The 16,951-nt window shown below is 31.9% G+C and overlaps 1 protein-coding gene across 6 annotated transcripts in view; it reads left to right on the top strand.

Annotated features, from left to right (window-relative positions):
• The window catches only part of LOC143252459 (uncharacterized), a 58,923-nt gene that overhangs the window by 38,227 nt on the left and 3,745 nt on the right, over positions 1-16,951 (top strand). For 3 of the 6 annotated variants that reach the window (XM_076504616.1, XM_076504618.1, XM_076504619.1), the window contains 7 exons: positions 460-612; positions 4,916-5,322; positions 5,800-6,033; positions 7,240-7,336; positions 8,002-8,066; positions 10,593-10,660; positions 15,797-16,231. In XM_076504616.1, coding sequence (XP_076360731.1) covers positions 460-612; positions 4,916-5,322; positions 5,800-6,033; positions 7,240-7,336; positions 8,002-8,066; positions 10,593-10,660; positions 15,797-16,231 — 1,459 coding nt within the window. The remainder of the gene's footprint in view (positions 1-459; positions 613-4,915; positions 5,323-5,799; positions 6,034-7,239; positions 7,337-8,001; positions 8,067-10,592; positions 10,661-15,796; positions 16,232-16,951) is intronic. The other 3 variants (XM_076504617.1, XM_076504621.1, XM_076504620.1) reach the window with 3 other exon arrangements.

Below are 16,951 nucleotides of genomic sequence, written 5' to 3'. Positions count from 1 at the left end.
GTAACTGATTAACAAATTTAATACTTAACTTTAGCCTAGCACATCTTCTGTATATGTGTCAAATTGTTTCTTAAACTATTTAGAAAATTAAAGATATCAAGACCATCACAATGTCATTACAGCAAACTTCCTTTCAGCTATATAACAGAACACGCACATGTCAAATGACATAAGGGCAAAACAATATTTACTTGCAAGCTGTTTCTTAAATGGCATGACACCCAACGAAAAATCTTTAAGGCTATTTTTAAATTTATAAATCACTTTATACGATATATAACTTTTCTATAATGTTTCATGCTAATTTAGCTAATTATTTCATTCGTTTCAAATTTTATTTTAAAAAACGTAAGTGTAGGTTTAAGTTTCATTCTTGTTCTTATACTGTTCCAACTACTACTTTAAATTTTGGTGTTTGTCAGATAGAGTTTTGATAAAACATTATTAATGTTTTTTCAGTGGTAGAACAGAGTTACAAGCTACCCAAAATCGAGCTAGACGTACTGTACAGTTTGAACGTCGTCCAAGTCAAAGATATTCTCGTCGAATTACTCATGATCGCCGTAGAGAAACTGCAAATTTAAAAGACAGTAATGAAACAAAGACTAATAGGTGAGTTATTTATAGTGATTTTAAAAACTTGTGACATGTAGGTCAAGAAAAGCACTCTTGATTTGCCATTCTCTGAGGGTAAGAGTTATCTGTATTGGTTGAAGTTATGTGGTTTGTAGCTCAGTCTCCTTAACTTATACAGCCATTAGTGTTAAGATCTATTATACAAATTTATAATGAATTAGAAACTGTATTTGTATTTAAATATATCTTTGCATTTGGCCAATAGAATAATGCAACAGAGACTAATTTGGAGAGCAGAATGTGCAAGTACACCTACTTACTGGTGGTGTTTGTTTCATTAGCAAAATTCTAGAAGTACGCTTACTTACTGGTGGTGTTTGTTTTATAATCAAGAATTCTACAGGTACGCTTACTTACTGTTGATGTTTGTTTCAATACGAGGAATTCTATAAGTATGCCTACTTACTGTTGATGTTTGTTTCAATACGAGGAATTCTATAAGTATGCCTACTTACTGTTGATGTTTGTTTCATTAGCAGGAATTCTACAACTACGTTTATGTACTGTTGATGTTTGTTTCACTAGCAGCAATTCTACAAGTACACTCACTTACTGTTGGTGTTTGTTTCACTAGCAGGAATTCTACAAGTACGCTCACTTGCTGTTGGTGTTTGTTTCATTATGAGGAAGTCTACAAGTATGTTTACTTACTGGTGGTGTTTGTTTCATTAGCAAAATTCTAGAAGTATGCTTACTTACTGGTGTTTGTTTTATAATCAAGAATTCTACAGGTACACTCACTTACTGTTGGTGTTTGTTTCACTAGCAGGAATTCTACAAGTACGCTCACTTGTTGTTGGTGTTTGTTTCATTATGAGGAATTCTACAAGTACGCTTACTTATTGGTGGTGTTTGTTTCATTACTGGAGAATTCTACAATTCTACAGGCAGCTTACTTACTGGTGGTGTTTGTTTCATTATGAGGAATTCTACAAGTACACTTACTTACTGGTGGTGTTTGTTTCATTACGAGGAATTCTACAAGTATGCTTACTTACTGGTGGTGTTTGTTTCATTACAAGGAATTCTACAAGTACGCTTACTTACTGGTGGTGTTTGTTTCATTATGAGGAATTCTACAAGTATGCTTACTTACTGGTGGTGTTTGTTTCATTACGAGGAATTCTACAAGTATGCTTACTTACTGGTGGTGTTTGTTTCATTCTGAGGAATTCTACAAGCATGCTTACTTACTGGTGGTGTTTGTTTCATTCTGAGGAATTCTACAAGCAGCTTACTTACTGGTGGTGTTTGTTTCATTACGAGGAATTCTACAAGTATGCTTACTTACTGGTGGTGTTTGTTTCATTACGAGGAATTCTACAAGTATGCTTACTTACTGGTGGTGTTTGTTTCATTACGAGGAATTCTACAAGTATGCTTACTTACTGGTGGTGTTTGTTTCATTACGAGGAATTCTACAAGTACGCTTACTTACTGGTGGTGTTTGTTTCATTACGAGGAATTCTACAAGTACGCTTACTTACTGATAGTGTTTGTTTCTTTATGAGGAATTCTACAAGTATGGTTAATTACTGGTAATTTTTGTTTCTTTACAAGGAATTCTACAAGTACGCTTACTTACTGTTGATGTTTTGTTTCTTTACAAGGAATTCTACAAGTACGCTTACTTACTGTTGATGTTTTGTTTCATTAGAAGGAATTTCAGAGATGACAACCATTAAGATTTTAGCATAATCATTATGATTTTGGTGTATATATTACGACTATACGCTTAAACAAACAAATATTAAGACTTGTTGCAACTCCCAAATTATTATATATTATATAGGCCTATACAGTAAAGTGATAAATTGTTCCCCCAGGGCTTGAAAGGGGTGAAAAGAAAATTTCTAGTGAGATACAAATAAATTTTGATAATAAATAAAAGACATAGTCCAAATGGCTACTTGCAATAATCATGTTTGTGCTTGAAATAATAAAAAAAATATTTGTATCTTTGACTTCTACCAACAGTTTGAGTGTGGTGCTTCTTCATACTGGGTACGTGGGGGAATCTGTAGTTACATCATCAGTGCTTGTCAGCCAATCAGAGCTTGCGTAGATGGGTATTTTTCATTTCCTAAGCAGCATAGAAACACCAATGCAATTGTTTACAAGATGGAAAAAAGAGGCCTCGTTCACCAGATTGTCTTGTTTCTGGCAAATCTAAAAGGACTAAAAATGTGAATCAAAAATTTAGGAAAGAGTATAGTGCAACATATCCAGTCATTGCATCAAAAGTCAGTGACAGTTGTGCATTTTGTACAGTTTGTCACATTGATGTTTTCTGTGGTGCATGACGGGATAAATGATTGTTCCAGACATACGAAATCGGCATCTCACCAACAAAAGGCTGAGGCGAAGATAAAAACGATGCAGATAATGACATTTATGAGTAAGAATTCAAAATATGAAAAAGAATTTCAAAAGAATTTTTAAAAATTTATTTATTAAATACACAAAACACAGTCATAAATGAGCAATCTATGGCAGTAATAAATAATAATAGTTATAATAATAATATAATAATAAACAACTTAGAGACATTGACCAGGCCTAGTAGCTGCAGATGATAAAGGGCTCTGTCTACAATCATTACGCTCAGTCATTTGAAATAGTTGGCATCTCTGGAATTTTAGAAGTACACTTACTTACTGGCAGTGTTTGTTTCATCACGAGGAATTCAACAAGTACGCTTACTTACTGGCAGTGTTTGTTTCATCATGAGGAATTCAACAAGTATGCTTACATACTGGCTGTGTTTGTTTCATTAGCAGGAGTCCTTATGTTTCATGTTTTGGTATGATGTTTGAATACAGAGATTGAAGGAAATCCAACATGTACAAAATAAAATCATCACTGACACTGAAGGAATGTTTTACAGAATACCTTTTCTCACATATTATTGGTGGTCAGCTAATTAGAGCCAGTGTGGTCTATTTTGTGGGATTCCTGAGCATAATGAAAAGATATATTACCCATGAAATCCTAAAATCAAGTATGAATATCTTTGTGGTGTCATGGTTAGGTTATTTACCTGAAAAGAGCAGGTTCAAATTCATGTTTTCATTATTGTGCCATATGTACAGATTTTATTTTTCTAGGTGTGTGACTGTTCAGTTATTAACTGAAAGGTGTCTGATATGGGTAGACACAGTTTGAAATTGACTTTTTTTTTTACTAAGTATAGAGCAATACCAAGACTTGGTATTTTTGCCCTAACTTTAGACAGATACAACATAAGCATTATTTTACTGTTGTAATTGTGTGCCAGTGTGACTATAACAAGTGGTCTAATTAATAATGTCCTGTTACATTAAGTCTTTTGTTTAAAATTTGTACATTTCACTTGTCACATGTAATAGACTAGTATAGTATTGAATATTAATTGTCAGGAAAATATTAGGTCATGATAGAAAGTGTAAACTTTCCTAGTCTTGAACAGTTGTTGAAATTATGTACTACAGAGGGTGTGTGTTAGTCCTTGTCCAAAGAACTGTTGTTGTACTACAGAGTATGTGTTAGCCCTTGTCCAAAGAGCTGTTGTTGATATTATGTACTACAGAGGATGTGTTAGTCCTTGTCCAAAGAGCTGTTGTTGATATTATGTACTACAGAGGATGTGTTAGTCCTTGTCCAAAGAGCTGTTGTTGATATGTACTACAGAGGATGTGTTAGTCCTTGTCCAAAGAGCTGTTGTTGATATGTACTACAGAGGATGTGTTAGTCCTTGTCCAAAGAGCTGTTGTTGATATGTACTACAGAGGATGTTAGTCCTTGTCCAAAGAGCAGTTGTTGATATAATGTACTACAGAGGGTGTGTTATTTCTTTTTGTCCACAATTTACAAAATTATCAATGTGTGTACATACAACATTCTACGTTGCACGAATTAAATGTAAAGTGATATGTTTCAATATAGTTTAGAAAGGTAAGGATAATGTGGTGTTACAAAGGTGAAATGAATTACATCTATCTTAACTGTTTCTGAAATATAAGCATGGTTTATTTTATTTCTAAATTCATAAAAAAATGTAATTTTGGATATTGTAGTAAGTATCTTTCACCTTTAGCAGTATAGGGATGAAACTTCAAATGGCCACTATAGAACAGTTGAACAACCTGAAATATTGTCTAATGTATTAAATCCAAATGAATGACACTGCAACATACATTTGACTAAACCTTCTTATAGGTATATGTTTTTATGTATAACAAACTAAAAGCAGTTGTAGTGTTTGATCAGTTGAATCTTCTCAACTTTCTCTGAAATTTAGAGTCTTTCCAACTGTTTCTGCTAATGTTGCTTCAACACCAGAGGTCACTGCAGTTTTTCCAACTATTACTACTAATGTTGCTTCAATGCCAGAGGTTACTGCTGCTACTGACAGCCCACCAATTACAACAACACCATCACCAGTAACTAAAGCCTCAGAAGACCAAGCATCAACTCTGACCACAGTGTCTTCTGGTTCTCTCTCACTATCCATGGTCACATCTATAACCAGCAGTGCTCCAATGTGTACTGTAACAGTGGACAGTTCTCCAGAGGAGAGGCTGGACACACTTATCAAATCCTTATCTAAGGAGAAGGGTACTGAAGTAAAAGGAGATACAAAAAATGAGTATGCAGTATCTCCTGTTTCTGGGAAGAATGAAGATATAACCATAGCAACGATGTCAGGTTTGTAGACAATACAAACACAGTTAGGTTTGTTATTATAATTTTAACAATTGAAACTATACAATCTGCCTCAGGTGCAAAGTGTTTTAACATTCTGTGTAGACCAGGAGGTTTGATATTCTTGTGAAAATTAAACTGTCAGGCTAATGATGCATGGCACTGGATGCTACTTAGTCTCCTAGTACACATACATCCATTTATTGCTACGTATAGTTGCACTGTAACTGCTATGGAATGTTTCTAGTTTCAATTTATTTTACATATTTAACAAAAATTTGAAATAAAGTTTGTGTTTGATACTCATTGGGGTCATAGACAAATAGAGAATGACTTATTTATGAATACAGTTTCTTAAATCAGTAAGTAAAGAACATTAGAGTTTGGATTACCCTGTCAAATAATGGCATTGTACTTTAAAATGTTTTTAAAATAATTAATTTGTTGTAATTAAAATATTTCTTTGTTCGATTGTGACAGAATCCGAGATTTTAGCAGCCAAGATGAAAGGTTTAGATTCCACAAGTTCTCCTCAGTCCAAGCGATCTGTGTCTAATGCCAGCAGTTCAAGTGCTGCTAGCTCTGTTACTAAAGATGGGAGCATTCTAAAAAATAACCAGATGTGGCCTAGCAGTGGTGGTGCTCGACCTATCCCTCCAGATCAGATGAAATGCAACATTCTTAAGGCTAAAGCTGATGAGGAAAGAAGCAAAGGTATGTGTTTGGAATAATTTTTTGTATGTGTTCAAACCTAGGATTTTGAATCATACTTTCTAACAAAGTGCTAAAGAATTAACTGATTATCATATGCATCCGTGTGTATTTGTTATGGATTACCATACATACACCTGTGTGCTTATAATGGATTATCATATGTACACCTGTGTGCTTATAATGGATTATCATATGTACACCTGTGTGCTTATAATGGATTATCATACGTACACCTGTGTGTTTATAATAGATTATCATATGTACACCTGTGTGCTTATAATGGATTATCATATGTACACCTGTGTGTTTCTAATGGATTACCATACATACACCTGTGTGCTTATAATGGATTATCATATGTACACCTGTGTGTTTCTAATACATTACCATACGTACGCCTGTGTGATTCTAACAGAACACCATACGCACGCCTGTGTGATTTCTAACAGAACACCATACGCACGCCTGTGTGATTTCTAACAGAACACCATACTCACGCCTGTGTGATTTCTAACAGAACACCATACGCACGCCTGTGTGATTTCTAACAGAACACCATACGCACGCCTGTGTGATTTCTAACAGAACACCATACGCACGAACAAATGTACATATGATAATCCATTAGAAACATAGGGATATGTATGATAATCAGTTGATTCTTTAGCACTTTGTTAGAATGTGTTTCAAATTTAATAGTATCTGATGTTGTGTTGAATTTTGTCAGAAGATATCACTGAAGTAAGGTTTAATAATAAAGTAGTACTAGGTCAACAGATAATAAATATTACTTTTCTGGATAAAATTAAATAAGTTTGTGTGAAATAAGATTTAGTCCTTATAAGAGTCAATGAAGTTTGTGTAGATTATAAGTTGGTAAGTTGTAGTCGCTATAACTGTTAAAGAGTGTGTAGATTACAAGCTGGTAAGATGTAGTGACTATAACAGTTAAAGAGTGTGTAGATTACAAGCTGGTAAGATGTAGTGACTATAACAGTTAAAGAGTGTGTAGATTACAAGCTGGTAAGATGTAGTGACTATAATAGCTAAAGTTTGTGTAGATGCTATTTTTAAATATTAAATCTACTGTTCACTAACCTTTTTGTTTTTAATAAAACAATTTATACTTTATATTGTTAGTACACACAACATGGATATTAAGTGTTTATGAAATGTAACTGTATGTTCAACTTGTTTGTTTTTCAGCTGAAATGTCTGATAAAGATGAAAATCTGTATTCTTCATTAAATAAAGAAACAGTACTGACAACAAAAGACTCCAAAACAATTGTTTTGTTAAATAGGTGAGTGATTGTTCATATTATAAAAGTTGGATTTTAAAAACAAAATTTGAGCTAGGGTTTGTGAGCTATAAGTTATTGTTACTGAATTTGAATGTAATTTTCAACTGTTTATGTGAAAGTATGTCTTGATTAAAACTGTTTTATCAACCTTCCACTTCGTAGTAACCGGATGAATGAGAATGGTACCTAAATCATTGTTTAACTGTGAAAGAAGAAAAGTGTTTATAATAGAAAGCAAAGTTCTAAAAATGAGTAACTCTCAATTTACTGATTTTCCGGTCTAGACTAACTGTCTTTACACATCACAAAATAAATGTACATTCTTCAAGTTAGAATAAGATTACGAGCAGACTGGGAACATAATTATTCATAATTGACCAAACAGTTTTGTGTATGGCTCTTTTTGTATGATCCATTTAATAATCTAATGAGTTTGAGTTTTAACAAAGAAATCAATATTTGTATATAAATCATCTATATTTGATATATAAACAAATTGGATATTGCTGGCAACCATGGATTTAGTGCTGTTTTGAAATTATGAACTTGCTGTCTTTTATTAATGGTTGCAAACCAGGATATATGTATATTAACTAACTTTTTCTTTCTATTTTCTGTATATTGAAGAAAATATTTCACTTGTTTTTAAATTTGAACATTTTCAGTGATAGCAGATGCAATGGAAAACTAAAAAACAGTGATCTGGTAACTGAAGATATCCAAAAACAGTATGTATCAAAGTCAATAATACTTTTTAAATGTTGTTGTGTTATGTGTTAGTTTGAAATCTTTCTTGATCAGTTCAAAACATTTTGTTTGGAAATACTTGGTCTCAATGTAACTAGAAGAATACAAAATGTCTGTAGGCTTGAGAATTGTTTAGACTTTTCTTTAGTAAAATTAGTTTTACTGAAAGTTAAATTGCAAACAGTTGGTTAAAAAGAAGTTGCTAAACACTTATTTTGTCCCCAATGAGTTTTGTGAATTAATGGTGCAGGTATTAGAGAAAAGAACAAAGTGATATAAATAAGTAAAGATGTGGTGACTTGAAAGAGACCATTACCACCGATGACTATTTTGATAATAGAATGTATACATTAAGGGGCACGTGGTTGTTCGTGCATGGGGAGTTTTGCTCTCTGGTATTTCTTTCATGAACATTACAGTCTTTTGTGTTTCTTTTAATATTATAAGTTAAACAGTTTGAAGAATACAAGTCTATATTCTGTGGCAGTAAGTTGTGTGCATTTGTTTGATCAACTCTTTCCATGTCAGGTTTTAATGGAAATGAGGTACAGAAAAGGCATGTTGTTGTATTTTTTATTTCGATTTTTGGTAGCCTATACATATATATTAATGAAACAACCATTATTTTATGATCTTTTATTATATTTCTGAATAGTATCTACTTAAGGAATAAATGTTATGTATCTGGATTTATACGTAATACATATTATTTTCAGAAAACTACAGGTAAAAATCAGAATCCTTTTGATGAAACTTAATTGAATGGATGGCAACTGTTGTAGAAACACAAGTGCAGAGGACTTTGGCCAAAGGTATTTTTCAGCTCTTTGGTTACCATTGGTTGAATCTGCAGGAAGTATCTCCATCAATCAGAAACAGGAATATACCAACCAGTCATAATGTGCTCTCCCCAAGAACAAACAACACCATACACACACTAAACTGAAGATGGAAGACTTTTGAAATGTTATCTTCTACACTTGCATTTCTATGACAGACAGTTGCTGTCCATTCAGCTAAGTTTCATCATGAATACTAGGAATGTGTTTGTTCAATGTTTATGAAATACACTGCTGGCCAAAATTTTAAGGCCAATGAACATAAAGAAAAAATATGCATTTCACATTGTTAGACTCAACCATTTATTTGAGTAGAGCTTCAAAAGATGAAAATAAAAAAAGGGAAAATAAAAAAAAAATTTTTTTAGTATTTAATAGGGAAAATGTAAACACTATGAAATTAGCCAAAATATTAGCTGGTCAAAAGTTTAAAACCATACCAAAAAAGTCCTAAACAGGGTAGGAAATGCCCAAAAATAGGTCTCAGTAGTGAGTTGCATGGCCATCATTGCGAATAACTTCAAACATTTGCTTTGGCTCGAATGTTATTCCAAATGGTTAAAATGGCTTCATAAGATCATGCACTGTTTGGAATTGATGTCCATCTCTATAGACTTCCCTTGCCATCCAACCCCAAACATTTTCAGTGGGGTTCAGTTTGGGCGAACACACTGGATGGTCCAAATGAATCACATTATTCACCATGAAAAAGTCCTTTTTAGTCTTTGCCATATTTTTACCCAATGTAACACAGGAGATGTCAGTGGGAGATGTTGACAACGCTATTGCTTGAACACAGATGACTAAATTTCGTTACGTGTTTACCGATTAACGCTTCGTTTCAGTATGGTCTTAAACTTTTGACCAGCTAGTATTTAGGCTAATTTCATAGTGATCACATTTTCCCTAATAAATGCTAAAAAGGTTTTTTTACTTTTGTTCCCTTTTCTTATTTTCATCTTTCGAAGATTTACTCAAATAAGTGGTTGAGTCTAACAACGCAAAATTCATATTTTTTACTTTATGTTCATTGGCCTTAAGATTTTGGTCAGCAGTGTATAATTCAGAACAAATTCAATATAGCTCAGCACAAACATCTTTTCCAATACCATCAATGGAACACTGATGCTAATGCATGATAACATGAATAAATTTGGGTAAATAATTAAAACTATGATGAGAAATAATTTGTCTAAATTAGCTTGGGCAGATATTTTTTTTAAATGTGGAGTGTGTCTGTGTTATTTCAGATAATAATTTGTAGAAGGTCACCTTTGCTGGTGAATGTCTTCAGGTTTGTTTTGTCTTAAATGTATTTAATATATATGCTTGTTTAATGATGTATTCATTAAAAGAGGTTTCTTGGTTAATTTAATTATGCAGTATTATACAAACTTGTCTGTATATCTATTTATATTTTCTACTGCACTGTAAATTTTGTTTTAATTTTTAAAGGTATTTGTTTTTTTGTAAACTTGTTAACAAATTTTTGATGTTTACATTTGCTCTTTTACATGGTTTTAACAGTGAAATTTGTTTAACACTTACTGCTACACTTAAGTTTATGCTGTTTGTGTATTTTGCTACACATGTTTAAAGTGCTATGTAATTTTTGAACTTTTTCTGTTACTTGTATTACATACATTTTTGTACTGTTTATATCCATATGTTTTACAATAGGAATGGATGTTCTAGTATTGGAGAAGACTTGTCGAACTCCAACCCTTTCTTTTCTATGGTGGGTATTATTTGTTAGTATATCCACACAAACTTTTCTTACACATTAAAATCTCTGTTTCTCTGTGTTTTTGTACTGTACTTATGTCATATAAAAATATTAATAACTTATCTAATCTTCAGTATTTTCTCATATAAATTAGATTATATTTGGAATTTTTTTTGACATTATGTTAACGTTTGTGATAATTCTGGTAAATTTAGATTGATTTTGTTTTAGCCATGAAATAATTACTATAATATAATCTGCTAATGAATCAGTATATGAACATTTCTATGGTTGTACTGTCCTTTCAGGCACATTAGGCTATTAAGAACAAAGAACACAAAAAGTTGCTTTGTTTTTTGTGTGGCACAACGAAAGATAAACTCATCATAAGATATTTTATTTAAATCATGATGATGAGTAACCCACTTGAAGTAAAAATGCATCTCAAGACAGCTGGTTAACCTGAAGGTGACCTCAGAAGTTAGAAACATTGTTTAGTACTATATTTTAATAAAAGTTTTAACACCCATACCAGCATCTTGACATGCATTTCAGCTGATTATTTTTTGCAACATGGTCCTCACTTGTCACAAAGATGGTGCCTGTTTTACTAGTAATAAACTAGTTGGTTGAATTATCTAATGAAGATTTTGTTGTTCATTGTGTCAAGAATGGTGTACTTGTTTTACTGGTAATTTATTTAGTTGATATACTGTTAAAACAAACTTGAATTATGTGTGAAAGAAAACTGTGCACATAATTAGTTGTGTTTAATTTATCTAACATTGTAATACCAGATGTTTAAATAGTTATTTCTACTGATCAGGAGATTTTATTCACAAAATTAACTGATACAATGTTCTGAAACTGTAGGTAGATCAGTTTGAACCTATGGAAGATAACCTACACAGTCATATGCAAGTTCTTATGACATTATGGTCACAGTACATGATATATAAAAGCATAAAAGCAAATTTTTAAAACAAGGCACTGCAATGTATTTATTTTCTTCTACCTGTTCGAACTGATCTACGCACCATTTGTTCTAGGATTTATTAATTTTCATAGTCTTGTAATTAATAATGTGTTTTTGTTTATTAAATTTGGAAAGTAATGTGAAGTTTGTTTGTTTTTTTAATACAAATTATGGTTAAATATGGGCTTTTGTAAAGCCACAAGTAGTGAATAAACTTGGAATGTTTCGGTGCAGTAACATTAGGTACATATGAAGAATAACCCTGGAAGTTACTTGAATGAATAAAACATACAAGTTACATCATTTCATTCAAGATGGACATCTCACGTTGGATTACTAAATATGTAGAACAACATATTTGTATGTTTAAGATTTGTACTCTGAATTTTATCAAACAGTAATCTACCTCTTCTTTTAATGTGAATTTTATTAAATAACTTAGACTGTAAACAGTAATCTACCTCTTGTTATATTGTGAATTTTATTAAATAACTTAGACTGTAAACAGTAATCTACCTCTTGTTTTAATGTGAATTTTATTAAATAATTTAAACTCAAAAGAAAAATCTATCTCTTGTTGTATAGTGAATTTTATAAAAGAATGTAGGCTGTAAATCAGGGGTGGCCAAACTTGCTTAGCATAAGAACCATATACAATAAACTTCAGATGTTTGAGAGCCACAAAACATGAACAGATGTTACACATACAGTTTTATTGTTACATGTATATTTTGTTATATAAATATTAATAATTACATGTATGTAATATTTATTCATGTATGTAGTTTTTAAACTGTTAATTTGTATTAGTTTCAATAATTGCAAAGTACACATGTATACCAAATGTTTTCAAAATCCTGGCTGATTATTGTTTAACTATATTGTGTGTATTTAATACGAAAATGAACTATGAAACATCTAAGAAATTTGCATTTCATTAAGGTTAAATGAGACTGCCAAAAATAAAAATAAGGGGTAAAAACCAATATTTTTAATGATATAAATTTGTCTTAGTAAATATCTGGTCAAAACATGGAGCAAAATATGTAAAATAATAAAATTAGAGATATTTTAATTGGATACCACCTTACAAAATTTTAGTCTTATCATAATATTTTTCTAACACAAACAGACATTGATACAATTATTAGGCTATTTACTGCTAGTAGAAGGCTTGTGAGTTTTCATCTTGGTTGTGAGTCGTCGAAATTCCAGCTGATATGTTGTCAAGGCTGTACGAAATAGCTCCATCAGGTGTTGATGTGTAAGGATTGCACGATACTTCGACTTCACAAACTTCGTTACAGAGTACAGTGATTCACAGCAGTATGTTGTGCTGAAAATTGAGATGAGTTGCACACTGGTTATCTTCAGTTCAGGATATTTTATTTCTGAAACTTGCTTCCAGAACTCAATTTTTAAACCCAGGTCCTCCTGTAGTTCTGTTAGTTCCATTTCCACAGCAGATGATTCTGTAACCAGAAGTTCATGAATTGGACAACCATCATTTATCACATCAACCATGAATGGATTTAAAAGAAAAACAAAGCAGGGCTTCAGCTTCTGCAAGTCCTCAAACCTGTCTAGGAAGTTATCGAGCAGTTTTTGTAATTTAATTTTTGTATTCTTCCAGTTTGTGGTCTTTTATTTCAATATCAGGGAATGTATTTACTCTTCTTTTGAGATTGGGAAAGTAACTGAAGTTTCTTGACAATATGTCTCTTTGAAAAAGTTTTATTTTATTATGAAAGCTGAAAATTGTATGAGTAAGATTAGAAACAATCCTTCCCCTGGATTGCCAAGTTGAGAGTTTGTAGATGATTCATTATATCAGTAAGGAACATTATATCTTGCATCCATTCATCATTTCACAGTTTAGCATAGAATCTTTTCTTTTATTCAAGAAAAGTAATTATGGGCTCTAACAGATGCTCAAACCTATTTAAGATATTGCTGGTTGACAGCCATCTCACAATGCAGTAGAAAGAGATATAACTGGGTTTATCTTATAGCTCCAGTTCTTCAATAAAATTTGTGACCTGTCAGTGGGTCTTCCCATTTAAGCATATGAAATTAACAATTTCAAAAAAAATTTCATAACATTTTCATGCTTGAAGTATCTGGCTGCCAGGTGTTCATGATGAATAATGCAACAAACAGGGAGAAACTCTGGAAAGCTGAGATCACTTTCTCATAAGTACAATTAATCCTTTACAGCACCCGATATCACTTACACTCTGCTAATTCACTACCCGCAACACATCCACACGCCCACCAAAACTGACATTGTCAGCACCTGCTTGTTTGCTTACTGATTCTCCAGCACAATTCCTCTGTAATCCTTGCTGATCCAAAATTTCTTTTTTCCCTGATTCAAATCTAGCAATAAAATTAGGATTTAGATTCTTAACTATATTTACTCACCATGAACATTAAATGTACATTTTAATCCATTGGACTCTCGGTTTATAGCTGATAAATAATTATAAAGCTTAAAGTTTTTATTTACTTTTTATATTAATTGTGATGCAAAAAGGAGTTCATCCGATACATTTCCATGAGCTGCACGTTATATGTTGAAGAGCTGCATGTGTCTTACAAGGTGTGGCTTGGCCACCCCTGCTTTCAACAGTAATCTACCTCATGTTCTAATGTGAATTTTATTAAATGATTTAGACTATAAACAGTAATCTACCTCTTCTTATATTGTGAATTTTATTAAAGAATGTAGACTATGAACAGTAATCTACCTCTTGTTATATTGTGTATTTTATTAAATAATTTAGACTATAAACAGTATGTAACTCTTGTTTTAAAGTGATTTTTTAAAAATATTTTACTCCGTCAACAGGAATTTATTTCTTGTTCAAGTAATTCAAGTTTTGAGAAAAAAAAATGGATATAATATTTGCTACTTAACTCTAGAAAGATGCTATTTGTATATCTAGCCCCAAAGTTGTAGATAAAAAAATCTACATTTAGGTTTGTGTTGCTGTTTGTGGATTATTTTCTGGTAGTATCAGCTTACATCAAACTCACCTTGAAAGCAGATAAGAGGAAACAGTAAACAAATGTTGAAGATAAGTAATTATTGCTGACAAGATGGTATGAAGTAGAACAAGTCTTAAGTTAATTTAATGTAACATGGATTGTAAGGCTAAGGATTGGAACAAGGTTTCATTTTTTGTTAGTACTGGAAACTTTATTTTTATCTTCCATCTACTGCTGTGAAAACCTAGTATGATTGATGAAAACCCATACTTTCTTTATTTTCATTTAAGAATTGTTTTTCTACAAATGAAAAAGCTTGTGTTAATACTTTAAATCAAGACTTATAGTTAAAAAATTAAAAGCATTGTACTGTTTAATAAATTTTTATTTCAGACAATGATAATAAGAAAATTATTATAGAATTACTAAGTAATTCATTTTTAATCAATTTGACTACAATGGAGAAAACACGTGAATTGAAAGTTATTTACTTTCGGGTACTGTGGAACTTGTGTACAAGCAGGATGATATATTGCAATTACTGAAGTAATATTGATGTATCAACATTTATTTTAGCTAATCAAACCTTATTATGAGAGCAGAGATGGTGTAGATTCAAAAGGAAATTTTAACAACTTCCTGTAAAGATAAAATTGTTAGGGATCCAAAAAAAAACATTTTTATTTTCTTACTAGAATGAATGTTAATGCAAAACCACTTGAATCATGGACTTGTACATGAACAAAAGAATGTAATTATTCACTATTTTGTTTCTTAAACCCCTCTTAGGAAAAATCAACTTGAATTGTTTTATATGTTGACATTTTGAATCAAGAAAATATAAATGTAATTGTGAATGAACAGGTATAACACCAGATGTGTAAACAGATATCTATACATCTTCTGGTTGGTATTGGTCTTGTGTGAAATATGTATACATAATGACTGTTATAGGATAGAACAGTAATATGTTGGTTGTTGTCCATGTGTACTTGTTTATAATTACAAGTTTTTGTAGAATTGTTGTTATGAATTAGTTTGTTTCTAAACATTTCATAGTGCTATTAAGAATATTCTTAAGTAGTAAGAAGTCATTGTTGTTAACAGATTAGTAAAATATAGCAAAGGTTTAGTTAATGTATGATTCAAGATCAAAATTCTCTGTACCACCACCTTCACAGGATCAGACTTTGAGTACAGCTACTACTACCACTAGATCTCCTGATGCTAGACCTTGTACCATTCCATTAATTTTAAATCATGCCTCAGAAAATAGGCTATCTGAAAATGATGATACTGTTCCGTTGTTGGGTAGTTGTCCTAGTAGCCCTGCATCATCCTCTGTAAGTCCTTCTTACATCACTAATATCACCATTGTCCCTGTTTCTGGTTCACATGAAGAGAAGTGTTCGTTTACCAAGAACCTCATTCCTAAAGTTGTAATCTCAACCCTTGAAGATAGTGAGATTCCCCAGCAGTTGCACGAACATAAAAGTCCCCATTGTGGTACAAGGCCTAAACCCCAAGATAATGCTTGCAACCAGATAACTTCTGCTGGGGCAGAAAAAGGTGGATCTGACTCTGAGGAAGATGGGATACAAACTAAAGTGCTGACTGTAAGTGGTGTGATCTGTCCATCTCTAACACGGGAAAACTTCCTCACTAACATTCTCGCTGGGTATCTGCAACTGACCAAGAGCATAACACTTTGCCATTAACCCTCTTTGCTGTAAACACTGTAATCAACTCAGTTCTTTAAGGAATGAAAATAACCTACATTCTTGTTACCTTTACCATAATGTTTCTGTTGGTTGTCTGATTGCTACTTTTATCAGAAACTGTTATGATACAGTTTGTTTCCATACATTAATGAACATTATCACTCAGTGATTATTACACATATAAACTATTTGAGCTCAATTTGTTTAAAATTATCATTAAAATTTGTTTTAAAATGGTCATTCTCTTTTTTTGGGGGGAGATAGGAAAAAGTTATTTTACTTAAATGTATGAACATGTTAGGCATAAAAATATTGTGTATAAATTCTAGTTGTACAACTATCACAAAAGAAACTATTAATAGTATCACTTTTAGTGTAGTTTGTTAGAATATCTTGTTAATGATTAAATGTTAATGTAGGAAAAGTGGCATTTGCACATGTACAACAAGGAATAAAAAAGTGTCGAGTTTTCACATTATTGCAAAAACAAAAGCAGAAAATGGACAAAAATTATTCTAATTTCATGGTGTATGAGTTACAGTAAAACACAGTGGGGCTTATATTATTGGTTTTGTTTTCCATTAACTGGTTTAAATGACTTAACATTTGGACAAG

The sequence above is a fragment of the Tachypleus tridentatus genome, chromosome 6, assembly GCF_004210375.1.
Source record: "Tachypleus tridentatus isolate NWPU-2018 chromosome 6, ASM421037v1, whole genome shotgun sequence".
Taxonomy (NCBI): domain Eukaryota; kingdom Metazoa; phylum Arthropoda; class Merostomata; order Xiphosura; family Limulidae; genus Tachypleus; species Tachypleus tridentatus.
Note: the sequence above shows the minus strand (reverse complement) of the source record. Positions and strands in the feature narration are given on the sequence as shown.